Source organism: Ochotona curzoniae, unplaced genomic scaffold, assembly GCF_017591425.1.
Source record: "Ochotona curzoniae isolate NIBS_2020 unplaced genomic scaffold, NIBS_Ocur_1.0 contig_1014, whole genome shotgun sequence".
In the NCBI taxonomy this organism is placed as follows: domain Eukaryota; kingdom Metazoa; phylum Chordata; class Mammalia; order Lagomorpha; family Ochotonidae; genus Ochotona; species Ochotona curzoniae.
This window is the reverse complement of record NW_024464920.1, coordinates 32,347,908-32,360,723: the sequence shown is the minus strand read 5'-3', so window position 1 is coordinate 32,360,723 and position 12,816 is coordinate 32,347,908. Positions and strand designations below refer to the sequence as shown.

Below are 12,816 nucleotides of genomic sequence, written 5' to 3'. Positions count from 1 at the left end.
ATGAACTAACACCCTTATGAGATTCCAGTGTTCCCGGCAGTGGTTTTACTCACTATGCTACAATACTGAATATAGTATGATAGGTGATGGTAGTGAAGAGGTCAATTATTCTGCCCCAGGCCTTGAATCTGAGGGTGCTGACTCTATGAATTGTCTTATCAATCAATCATTAGCAGTAACAGAAGAACTAAGATTCAGTAAGAACTCACCAAATGCCACATAGAGTATAAGCATTTTATATCTGCACGAGTAGGTCACTATTACGAGCCACATCCCACCTATGAAGGAGTGAGGCCTTGAAAAGTGAAATAGCTACCACGAAGTAGACAGGATTTGAAGTCAGCTAATGTGGCTCCAAAGCCTCCATGTGTACTTACTACACAAAGAGAAGTATCAGCTCTTTTTTCTGACTTTCAACAATGAAATCCTTGTTAAAGTAAAATGTAAGCTTTACTTTCTTGTATTTTTTGTTTTGCTAACGATGTATAACCAAGCACAGACATTCTAAGTTTATAAGAATACCAAGTCAACCAGCTCAAATTTTATTAAACAAATCAAGTAGATCATTGTGACAATGTGGGTTAAGCTGCCACTTGTTACCCCCACATCCCATATCACAGTGAAGTTCTCAGTCTTAACTCCTTCACTTCCAATCCAGTTTCTTCCTACTGTGCCTGAGAAACAGTGGATGATGGTCCAAATTCCTGAGTTCTGGCCAACGACATGGGGGAACCATATGCAGTTTTGGATTCCTGGCTTCAGGCTGACCCAGGCATTTCAGAAGTGAGCCAGTAGATGAATGATCACTCTCTCTTTCCATCTCTCTCTGCCATTCAATTTAGTAAATAAATACATCTTTAAAAAATAAACTTTGCACAAGTTCATCCCTGTATTTGTCATGTACAGTGTTTAGAAAGTCTGCTTTTGTGGAGGGGCTAGGGTTGTGGCTCAGTGAGTTAAGCCACCTGCTCATGTATGTAAGCATATCATAAGTGCAGCTTTGAGACTCCAGCTCTCTGTTAATACACCTGGGAAGGCAGTGGAAGATTGTCCAAGTGCCTAGACCCCGCCACACATGTGGGAGACCTGGATGGAACTCCAGGCTCCTGGCTTTAGGAAGCCTGGGCTTGGCCACTGCAGCCATTTGGGAAGTAAAACAGCAGAGAGAAATCTCTCTATGTCTCTTCTGTGTCTCTGTGATGCTGCCTTTCAAAAAATAAATAGAGTATTCACACAGGCACAACTTTTCTGTTTTCAGATTTCTTTAATTAATTACCAAAAAGGGCTACAGATTCATATCAAAACCCACTCTGGGGGTAGGTGTTTGGTGAGGACACCACTTGGGATGTCACATCCTGCATCAGAGCACCTGGCTTCCAACTCCAGCTTCTCGTCAAAGTGTACCTCGGGCAGCAGCAGGCAATGGCTCAAGTACCTAGAATCCTGTCGCCCAGGTGGGAGACTCAGATTGAATTCCCAGCTCCTGCTTTTGGCCTGACCTGGCCCTGGCTATTTGCAGGCATTTAGGGAGTAAACCAACAGATGAAACAGCTTTCTCTACCTTTCAAATAAATTTTAAAAACTGAAAAGCAAAATAAGTGTTTTAAAATTGAAAAGCAGTAAGGCCTTTTAAAAGATTTACCCTTGAAGGTACAGACTTTGCATATCCAGCTAAGGTTAAGCACTATACTTATTTTCCCCTTATATTAGTTAAAGTCAACTTAATTTTATATAATGCAAGTATCACTAGTCTCAATCTTTCCCTATATTTTTTTTATACTTTTTAAGAGTGGCTTTAGGAAATTCTTAAGTCACAAGACATTTCTTCCCAAAATATTATTTTGGAGAAACATGCACTTGTGCATTCTCTTGTAACTGCCAATGAATACACAGAACTGTGCACTAATGAAGAGCTATCCTAAAGAGAGAGTGGGACATAAATACTGGTCTCATTATCAGCAGCCACCAGTCTGTTTCCTATCCCTCAGGTGTTTCAAGGCTTGTTGTTTACTACTCTGAAAAGTAAGCATACTTGAATAGGTCTGATGTCTCAAGATAACAGCATCCTCCTTATGACTGCGGCTTCACATAATTAGGCATAAAACTTGACACCTCAGAGGTGTTTCAAAGCTCTGGACCTGAGAGCATCCTTTCATCTTCTAATTAGTGTTTTCTGTCTCAGCCTGACTTTTGTTTGGACTTCCAGATTCAAATGTTTAATTACAGAGATGATGGTGCTTGAAAACTATGCGATAGTGACAGTTTCCTCTGCAACCCTTTATTTGTTAGCTACTCCTCCTCTGTTCTGTGTGTGTCACAAAGAAGCTGCCCAGTTTTTAAAGTTCCTGATGTCTTGTAAATAGTGGATGTTCTTCATCATCAGCGAACTATTTAATCAAGCTGAGAAGTCACAGAACTTCTCCAAGATCTTAAAAATTTGGTATAAAAAAGTATTTGGGGGCTAGTACAATGGCTCAACTGGTTAATCCTACACGTTGCAAGCACCAACATCCCATATGGGCACCAGTTCATCTCCCGGCTGCTTTACTGCTCATTCAGCTCCCTGCTTGTGGCCTGGAAAAACAATGGATGATTAGGCCAAGGCCTTGGGACCCTGCACCTGCTTGGGAGACTTAGAAGAAGTTCTTGGCTCTTGGTTTCAGATTGGCTCTGCTCCAGAAATAGTAGCATTTGGGTAGTGAACCAACAGATAGAAGATCTTTCTCTCTGTCTCTCCTTCTCTCTGTTAGTCTGCCTTTCCAATAAAAATAAATAAAAGATCCTTTTAAAGTGCTTCCATTAGGCTTCATCTAGTGGTTAAAAATGTAAAATGTGAATTTGAGACAGGGAGGAGATATTGACAACCCATAGGGGCTTTGGGACTCAATTAGAGAAAAAATGAAACTGACATACCAACATCAGAGACAGAGCTCCCTGAAACTCAGGCCCCTTGTTCCAGCAGTGCCACATCCTGACCTTGCTTTGGCCATACCCACATTCTTGTGGTTTGTTCTTGCTAACCACGGTGCAGTCTGAAGTGAACCCAGAGCCCCAGGAGCTAGAATATGCTGGATAGAGAAGGTAATTAGAGCTACATGTCTCTCCAAATCAATCCAGCTATGAGTTAACTCATAATTTCAATAAATCCCTAGTTTACTTAGGCTGTATTTCGTCCTATTTTTACAGAGTTCCAACCTCCAACAATAACCTAAAATAATTATAGAAAGCAATCATTGGAAAACTCTTTTATTTTCCTAAAATTAAGAGGAAAACAATGAGACCAACAGAGCCTGCTATCAAATTCTGTGAATTATAAGCCAAATGTGCAATGAAGACTGGTTAGCATGGGAACAAGTACACAGCCATCACTGTAGCTGCGTCTTCTTCACTGCTTTCCCCAAAGCAGGGAGCCCACCTCTGGGAAGCTCATAAATTGCAACAATGGAAGTACATTGGCCTCTTCAAAACATGGATGCAGAACAATCACACTCCTGTACTCATTCAACAAAAACTAAATGCCTACAATGCCTGTGGTGCTGGGTCAACACTAGAAATATATTGCTACACAACGATAATCTAGGTCCCTGGCGTAGTGAACTTACAGTTTAGTGGGAAGACCATAAACAACAAATGTGGAATCACAGCTTACAAAAACGCTATGAAACAATAAAGCACTAGAAAAAAAAAAAACTTACTGTTTTTGTTGGAGGTGGCACACTACAGACTGCATGATTAGGTAAAACTCAATGGGGACATCATAGGTAAGACCTGAAGGGTGACAGGGATTGAGTCATGTGAAAGATAACAATAAGATGAGAGAGTAAGTGCAAAGGTCTGAGCTGTTAAGGGCTGGCAGTGCTCCAGCCAGTGTGATGAGCTAGAAGTGAAATGGTATGAGACAAAACTGCAAGTGCGAGCAAAGGTCAGGTCTTGCAGGGATGACCACACACAGTTAAAAAGCTGTTATTTGCTCTAAAGAGGAGCACTACTGAAAAGGTGTTTTGTCATTTTTCTTTTGAAGAGGTACAGAGAGAGGGACAGCAACAGAGATGTGCAAGTGAGTGCAAGCACTCCCGAAAGGCTTTAAGTAAGAACAGGACATTTTGAAAATATTACTTTGGCTTTAGGATGCAAACTAGATAGGTGGAGAGAGATAGGAAGTGGAAAGGTACTGGAAATGGAGTCAGATGGGGTGATTGGGGCTGCTGTTGTCATCCATGTGACAGATGACAATGGCTTGTGCTGGGCTACTGGTGGTGATACTAGGAATAGATTATGAGTGTAGATCTCAGGGGTCTCAAAAATCCAGGAGAAGACCAAAGTCAGTGAAGATGATCTAGGCCAGTAATTCCCAATCATGGTAGCTTGCTAGCAGTCATCTAGGGAATGAGCCAAAACCAACCGCTGAGCTCATCCTAAGGTTGGAACTCGGTAGCCTGGAGCTGGGCCCAGGAGTCTGTAACTTCCCCTGGGTGTTTAGGAGACTGATCCATGGCGTGCCATGAAAATTCTGTGAATTTCTGCTCTTTCCCTGGGTCATCATTACTTCCATTCCTCTTCCCAACCTGAGCTGACAACTCACATGGCCCACTCAGTTTGCACAGATTAAGACTGTAATTCATTTCACAGCAGCAACATCACATGAGGAAACAGCAGTGGGTGTCTCAGATTCTGGCTTCCTGGACAGTAAATGAAAGCCTCTGCAGCCAATCTGATTCTCTAAGTGCATGGGTATCAACAGGCTTTGTGTTCAACTGACCAACCTCATTTTAAGGTAAGCATCAAATTTTGCCAGTTTTCTTCTGCTTCCAACCAAGATTTAGTACAAAGAACCAGTAATATGTTCTCATTTGATACAACCAAAAACTGGACAAAATACACAAAATAGCTGGCTGTCAGGTTTAAAAAAATTCTATAAAGCAAACTGGAATGTGTTCCTAAACAAGTTTTGGGTTTCATATGAAAAAAGGTTATAATACTGAAATTTAGGGCTGGAATAGGGCCAGGCATGATGGCCTAGTGGCTAAATCCTCGCCTTGCAACTGCTGGGATACCATGTAGGTGCCGGCTCATGTCCTGGCTGCTCCACTTGCCATTCAGCTCCCCGCTTATGGCCTGGGAAAGCAGCAGAGAATGGCCTAAAGCCTTGGGACCCTGCCACCACCTGTGTGGGAGACCTCGAAGAAGCTCCTGGCTCCTGGCTTCTGATCAGGTCAGCTCAGCTCCAGTCATTGTAGCCATTTGGGAAGTGAACCAGCAGATGGAAAAAGTTTCTGTCTCTTCTGTTTGTAAATCTGGCTTTCCAAGAAAAATAAATAAGCCTTCTTTAGGGTTGGAATAGCCCATTGGTACTACTGTAAAAAATGGGACAGAAGATGAGAAGGAGAGAAGGGGCAGAGTGAGAAGGTTCCTTCCTAACAGCCTAAGCAGTGCAGTGTCGTATCCCACGGGTTTCTGAATCCTATCAGAGTTCACTTCTCCTTCGCAGCACTTTTCTAATTTGGATATTTCCCACTAGCCACAATCTGTTTTTCAGGGCCCAAAAATTCACATTAATTTTCTTTTATTGTTTGAGAGACAGAGGATAAGACAGAAAAATGCAAACAAACAGTGACAGACAGTTCCCATGGACTGGTCTACTACACTACTTAAATACCTGCAACAACTGGGGCTGGGAAGCCAAATACGCACTGGAGACTTAATCCAGGTCTCTCATTGAGTGGCTGAATCCATGAACTTGAAGCATCACCTCTGGCCTCATGGGCGCACATTAGCAGAAAGCCAGAATTGGGAGCAGAGTCAAGACTTGGAACAATGTCTCTAATATGGGATGTTGCATCTTAACTGGTAGGTAAATGATGCCTGCCCTCACATTAATTTTGCAACATAATGTTTGGCCAACAAGTTAAAAATATATTCCAAACTACAGTCTCACCTGAGAGGGGATTCATTCAGACGTCTCAGCTCGCTGCTTTTCCAAAAGTCAGGACCATTATTCTCTTCTGTGACTTTAAAAAACAAAATTTATTTGGCCATTAGCAAATAAGTTAATTATATATACAAAGAAGATCTTTTAGCATGCTCTGATATGATAGTTCATAGTTCCTCACAAACACTGGAAAGTCCAACATTACAGGCAAGGCAGTGTCATAAAACATAAAGATCATTGGCTTAGACGCTAAAACATGTGCTCAAGTTTTGACTCTTCCATTAATCAGCGGTGTGAATTTCACAAATTTCTATATTCCTCCAGCCTCAATATCTTACTTTGCAAAAATGAAGATGGGGGTCGGCATTGTGGCATAGCACATAAAACCACTGCCTGCCAACACTGACATCCCATACGGGCCTCAATTCATGTCCTGGCTATTCCAGTTTTGGCTAATGACCTGGAAAAAGCAGCAGAAGATGGCCCATATGTTTGAACTTCTGTCACACACATGGGAGAGCCAGATGAAACTCCTGGCTCTTGGCTTTGGCCTGGGCAAATACTGGCTATTGTAGTCATCTAGGGAGTGAACTAGTAGACATAAGAGCTCCTCTCCATCTCTCCTTCTCACTGTGTAACTCTTTCAACATAAATCTTTAAAAGATGTTACAGAGTGTCAGAAACTCAACAACTACAAAACAAACAATCCTGTGAAGAAATGGGTGAAGAAAATGAACAGGCATTTTCCAAAACAACAAATTCAAATGGTTAATAGACATATGAAAAAAACGCTCAGGCTCCCTAGCTGTTAGGGAAATACAAATGAAATACACTGAGGTTCCAACTAACTCCAGTGAGATTTGCCTACATTCAGAACTCTACTAACAACACATGCTGGTATGGATGTGGGGTGAAAGGTACCCTCCTTCACTGTTGGTGGGAGTGTAGGTTAGTACAAACACTGTGAAAATCAGTATAGAGAGTGCTTGGAGAATTGCAACTCAACCTGCCATAGGACCCAGTGATCCTGCTCCTAGGGATATACTCAAAGGAAACAAAAACTGCATATGAGACATTAAAACAGGCAGAATCTATACTCTCACCTGCAAACTAGGAACCTGTAAGACACCTGTCATCATAGTCCCTTCTAACAGTAGGCATTTCAGAACTACTGGTGCTCAATGTGATGCAAGTAACGTCTCTGATGATGTAAGATATGTACAGATGTAAGAGAAACATACTAGCATGTGGGATCTGCAGATCAGACAGGTTGGGGTCATCTCTCATTTCAGGATCACATATTACTGAACGTGTAGAAGGTAGGCTACTGTGTCTAAGCTATACAGAAATCTCTAGCCCAGGGAAAAAAACAGCTTGGAGAACAGAAAATAGCACACATCCCTGCTGGTATGCTTAAAGGAAGTTTTCTTAATGTAAATAATTTGTCCTTTTATTTTACATTAAGCTAATATTCATTGTATCCTTACTTTGCCAGGCATCATGCAAGTAATTTTTATATAGATTATCTTCAATGCATTCACAAATATAGCTATCTTCATTTTTATTTTTTTAAACTTAAAGGATTTTGGAGTTTCTTACGGAAGCAAAAGACAACAGAAGAGACAAAACTTGGAAGCTCAGACAAGCAGGGATCCATTCCATGGCCTGAGCACCTGTGGAGACTTGCAATGGGGTCCAGCAGCATTAGAGACTCAACTGGTCACTGTGGCTCCACAATCCCAAGCCCAGGGGAGGGCCCAGTGTAACCCACTTTGGGTCAGAAACCCTCCTCTACATCAGGCAGCTCTGGCTAGAGCAGGAGTAGATACAGTTTGTTGTTGCTTTAAGACTGCAGCTTTTGTTATTTAATTCTAAAATTTGTGTGTGATACATAATTGTATATATTTAGAGGGCATAATATGATAAATTGCTACTATAGTGTGCAGTGATTAAATCAAGGTGCTAAATATTATGATCACATCTTTACGATTGTGGATCCTTATTTTATGGATCCTGAAATATGGAAGTTTTTAGAACCAACCTTAAGAAATGCCTGCAGCACTCCAAAGACAAATATAAAATGCTTTCACTGCTCCCAAGAAGAGGAGTGAGACACATTAATGGATCTGGTCTGTATTCTGAAATGATTGTGACTAGAATATCTTCCCTTTGCCTATGAACACTGTCTTACTTTGGCAGGAGCTCATGGCCACAGGGGCATGGAAGCTTAAACAGCATTTGTTTTGTGGGAAATTTTATTCTATTTTGTGCTTGTTGATAAATAAGAATTTGTTCTTGCCTTGTACATGCCAGGATCCCATATGGATGCCAGTTCATATCCTGGCTGCTCCACTTCCCTTATAAATCCTTGCTTGTGACCTGGGAAAGCAGTTAAAGATGGCCCAAAGTCTTAGAACTCTGCACCTGTGTGGCAGACCCAGAAGAAGCTCCTGGTTTCAGATCAGCTCCAGCTGTTGCGGCCACTTGGGGAGTGAATCAGATCTTCCTCTTTGTCTCTCCTCCTCTCTGTATATCTGTATATCTGACTTTCCAATAAAAATGAATAAATCTTTTTTAAAAAACCCCAAATTAAAAAAAAACAAAACAAGAAGCTGTTCATTAAACCAGAGAAACCCATCAGTGCCTGGTGATTCTAATCTCATAAAATATTGTTGGCTTTAGAAAATGTCTAGGTTTTAGTTTACACATACGTGCATGTGCACACACACCGTAGTGTTTGCGGACAAATGGAATTAAAAGGCAACCTCATGGGTGGGGTATTTGGCCTAAAGCTTAACTGCATTCCATATCAGGACACCTAGAGTCAAGGTCCGGCTCTGGCTCCACATTACAACTTTGTGCTGATGCAGACCCTGGCATACAGACGTCATAGCTCAACGAGTTCAGCGTCTGTTGCCCAGAAGGGAGCCTTAAGCTGAGCTCCTGGCGTTGGCCACAGCCCAGTCATAGTCATTATGGGCATCTGGGGATAGCAGATAGGAGTGATCTTACTTATCCATCTGTCTGACTCCCTCAAGTAAATGATTTCTATAAACAGATACAACAGAAAACTGACCATAAAAAGTTAGGCTTATTTGGTGCTGAAAGGTTTTGAAATTAATAAAGCAGAGTTTTTTCCTAATGTATTTATTAATGTGGTTGAAGACCCCTCTTATACATGGATTTCAACAGTTTTGGTATAAAAATGAATTTATCTTATCTCCTCCTTGTGAAAAATTTCTCTTAACTTTATCTTCCATATACTTTTTAAAAACATTTATTTGAAAAGAAGAATGACAAAGAAAGGAAAGAAAGAGAGATTCTTCCATGTGCTATTTCATTTCCAAAATGCCAGCAACAGCCAGGGTTCAACTAGACTTAAACCAGGAGCCTAGAACCAACTTCTTCAGGATTTCCTTAATGGCTGGCAGGAACCCAACCTCTTAAGCCATCATCTGATTCCTTACAGGCACACAGCCTACAGTGTGAATTGGAAGGGTGGCGTAGCTTGGACTTGAACTAGTGCTCAGAAATGGTATGTGAGTGTTTCAACTAAGCAGCTTAACCAATTAGTACACAATGCCCAGTTTCCCTCTACCCACAAACTTCTTACAGTGTGTGTGTGAGTGTGTATGTATGTGCGTGTACATGTGTGTATGTGTACTTTAGTTCAGTTCACAGCTCGTTAACCATATTTTATTCTAGCTCGGAAACTGGTTTATTTCATTTCATATCTACATATCAAAATATATCATTAAAGCTTTATGATATCTTTTCTGATTCTAGACTTAAGAGTGAAAATTTAGTAGTCACTGACCATTCTTGACCATTTAGGATTAAATTAAAATTTACAAGATTCCAAGGTGTAGGTCAGTGGGAAAAAAAAATAAATATAAAATTCAGTTATCCAGATTTCAAGAGCTGAATAGCTACAAGAAGCCAATGGCTACTGTAATATAATTAGCCTACATCTAGAACATTTCCTTTATTGCAGAAAGTTCTACTGATACTGCTGTTCTGGAATGTATCTGAAACTACATTATAATAACTAAATCCATTCAAGAGCCTTACCTACGAATACAGCTCACTATGTCACTCTATTGTCATCAATATTGTTTAATAACCATCTTTTAAAAATCTAAATGCAAAAAGTATGATTTAAAGTGCTAACTGTGACCCACATAAAGGACATAGTAGATAGAAAAGTCTCTTTCTCCAGAAAAGCCAAAGAAATGCTGTTAAGTGCTTTTAATATAAATATAAATGATAGGCACTTTTGAGTTTGTTCAGACTATCAGGCTGATAACAGCACAAGTACCTCTGCCACATGACAAAAATATTCCCTGGGCTTTCACCCAGGAGGTTTGGCATCAGTTCTCATAATTACCTTCATTTAAATGTACAGGAGTTAATACACATTTTCCTCTAGGCATGACATCATCATTAGCATTAAAGATTTCAGTGCCAGATGGTTGAAGCCCATCTCCCATCTATTCCTTCAGGAACATTTATTACAAAATGTCCGACAGATGAAGCACTAGGATCTGGTGTACACAGCAATAGCTAACCCAAGGAACAAGCAGCTTGCCTGAAACTTACTGTGGCTTCTTGTGATAGTGGCAATTCTATGTTTTCAAAATCCTCTATGTAAGGAGTCAGATGGTTGGGGGTGGCAGCAAAGAACAAGTGGGGGTAATTTCAGATCACACAAGATAAACACAAGTTTACACAACATCACACAAGATAAACTCCACTGCTATAACATCATTGAGAAAATTTCTAGGAATTTAAATTTTATAGAACTTGAACTTGTTTTACTGTATTCTTTCCGTTTGTTTTTATCTTCTTATATATGTTGGGAACAAAAAGCCAAGAATAATTACACCTGTGGACAAGGATAAATATGCATTTAAGGCAACCAACACCGGTTAGATACCTTAATTAGCGTGACAAGAGACCTGCTGAACAACCAGGGATTTAATAGGCTTGCTAATTACAACAACTTCTGCAGAGTTTCCATGCTCATCTCGTGTTAGTGTAGAAAGGTGCTCATCCACAAAAATGCACACCAGTCAAACGAATCATGGTTTGAGATACCCAGTAATCTAGGAGGCTGCAACTTGGAGTGAGGCCCAGTGGGCAGTGAAAAGGCTGTCAAGGGCTGGTCCCATCCCACTAACCAGATGCCAGAAGTGGAAGGGCCTATCCAGAAACCACTCCGACTTTAATCCTTCTCTTCTCCTTCCAAGCAAAGAATGCAATCTTAGGGTGTTTTTTTTTTTAAATCTTATTTTTGACAATATTTACATAGTTGAGAAGGATGCATACTCACGTGGAACACCAATTAGGGTCAGAAAGGTCAAGAAATAAGGGAAAGTGGATGAGAGCATTGTTTCCAAATTTTTTTCTTTTTGTATCAGGGGAAGAACAGAGAGAAGGGGAGAAGCCTCACCCAGCATCCTAACCGGGTCAGTACCCTGGGATGGGGGATGGCTACCCAGTGTGTCTTGTGAACACAATTAGGTGAATTTAGTGAATTTAGATCAGTTCAGCTCTGGCCATTGTGGCTACTTCGGGAGTGAACTAGTGGATGGAAGATCTTTCTCTCTGTTTCTCCTTTTTTCTGTAAATCTTCCTTTCCAATAAAAAATAAATACATCTTTAAAGAAAAAAAAAAAAACTTGTGGGAAAAGCCTAACCTGGCAAAGCCACAGATGGATCAGCTTTGAGTGGGTCAGGGTTGCACCGACTCCTCGCCTCCCTCCTTTCCCTGGCCCACTGTGGGTCTCCCAATCTCCATGGACACAACAGGAGAATAACCTGCAGCAGATGCTAATCTCCCTAACAACAGTATTTAAGGGTTTTATATATTTATCCTTTCAGGAAGGTGAGTGTCACAGTTCTCAGGTGGTCACAAAGATTACTTCAGGCTTCCCTGAACTTTCAAACTAGGCCTTAACTCTGAATCGTCCAGTTGGGACAACAGTATGCTATGTGGGTTTAGCCAGAATCCTTGTTCTTGATATACAACAAATTTCTCTATCTAATGGGGTTTCTTTTTATCCACATCTACCTGATGATGTCTGGTCATCCTGACCTGCCTTCAGCAAGGATCCTGTTAGGTCAATTTGGCCAGAATCTCCCAAGCAACCCATCCTACGTCCAGCCCCTGTATTAATGATAAAGAATTTGTCAGCCTACCTTCAATGCAAAGAACTTTAGGCTTCTTTTTAATCTAATACAGGAACTTTTCCAAATAAATCTTTAAAACTCACTTGAAATAAAACATTTTATTTATTTGAAAGGCAAAGTGACAGAGAGGAAGGGAGAATCTTCCATTCTCTGGATCACTCCCTGGGTGTCTACAGCAGCTCAGGCTGAGCCAGGAGGAGGCCAGAAGCTGTGAATTCCATCCTAGTCTCCCACATGGGTGCCAGGGTCACAAGTGTTTGACCCATCATTTACTGCTTCCCAGGCACATTAGCACAAAGCTGGATGGCAAGCAAGAGCAGCCAGGACTCTAATTGATACTCCAATAAGGAATGCTGGCATCATAGGCAACAGCTTAATTCACTGTGCCATTACTAATCCCCAATTCTCCCTTTTTAGGTGTTACAATTTGGGCCTAACAATGTGGTGCACTTGGTTGAGCTGTGAGCCTGCATCTCATATTAGCATCATGTTGATGCTGAGTCCTGGTTGTTCCACTTCCAATTCAGCTCCATGCTGAATTATCCAGGTGCACCTGGATAAGCAGCGGAAGATAAATCCCTGGGCCCTGCACTTTTACGGGTTACAGAATTTGAGAGTGGCCATTACACCCATATGGGGAGAGAACCAGTAAATGGAAAATCCCTTTCTCTCTGCCTCTGTCTTTCAAGTAAATA

At 41.1% G+C, this 12,816-nt stretch overlaps 1 protein-coding gene across 1 annotated transcript in view; it reads right to left on the bottom strand.

Annotated features, from left to right (window-relative positions):
• CUNH12orf56 (chromosome unknown C12orf56 homolog) overlaps positions 1-12,816 on the bottom strand; it is a 72,054-nt gene that overhangs the window by 41,309 nt on the left and 17,929 nt on the right. Inside the window, exon 3 of the mRNA XM_040982494.1 lies at positions 5,936-6,008. Coding sequence (XP_040838428.1) covers positions 5,936-6,008 — 73 coding nt within the window. The remainder of the gene's footprint in view (positions 1-5,935; positions 6,009-12,816) is intronic.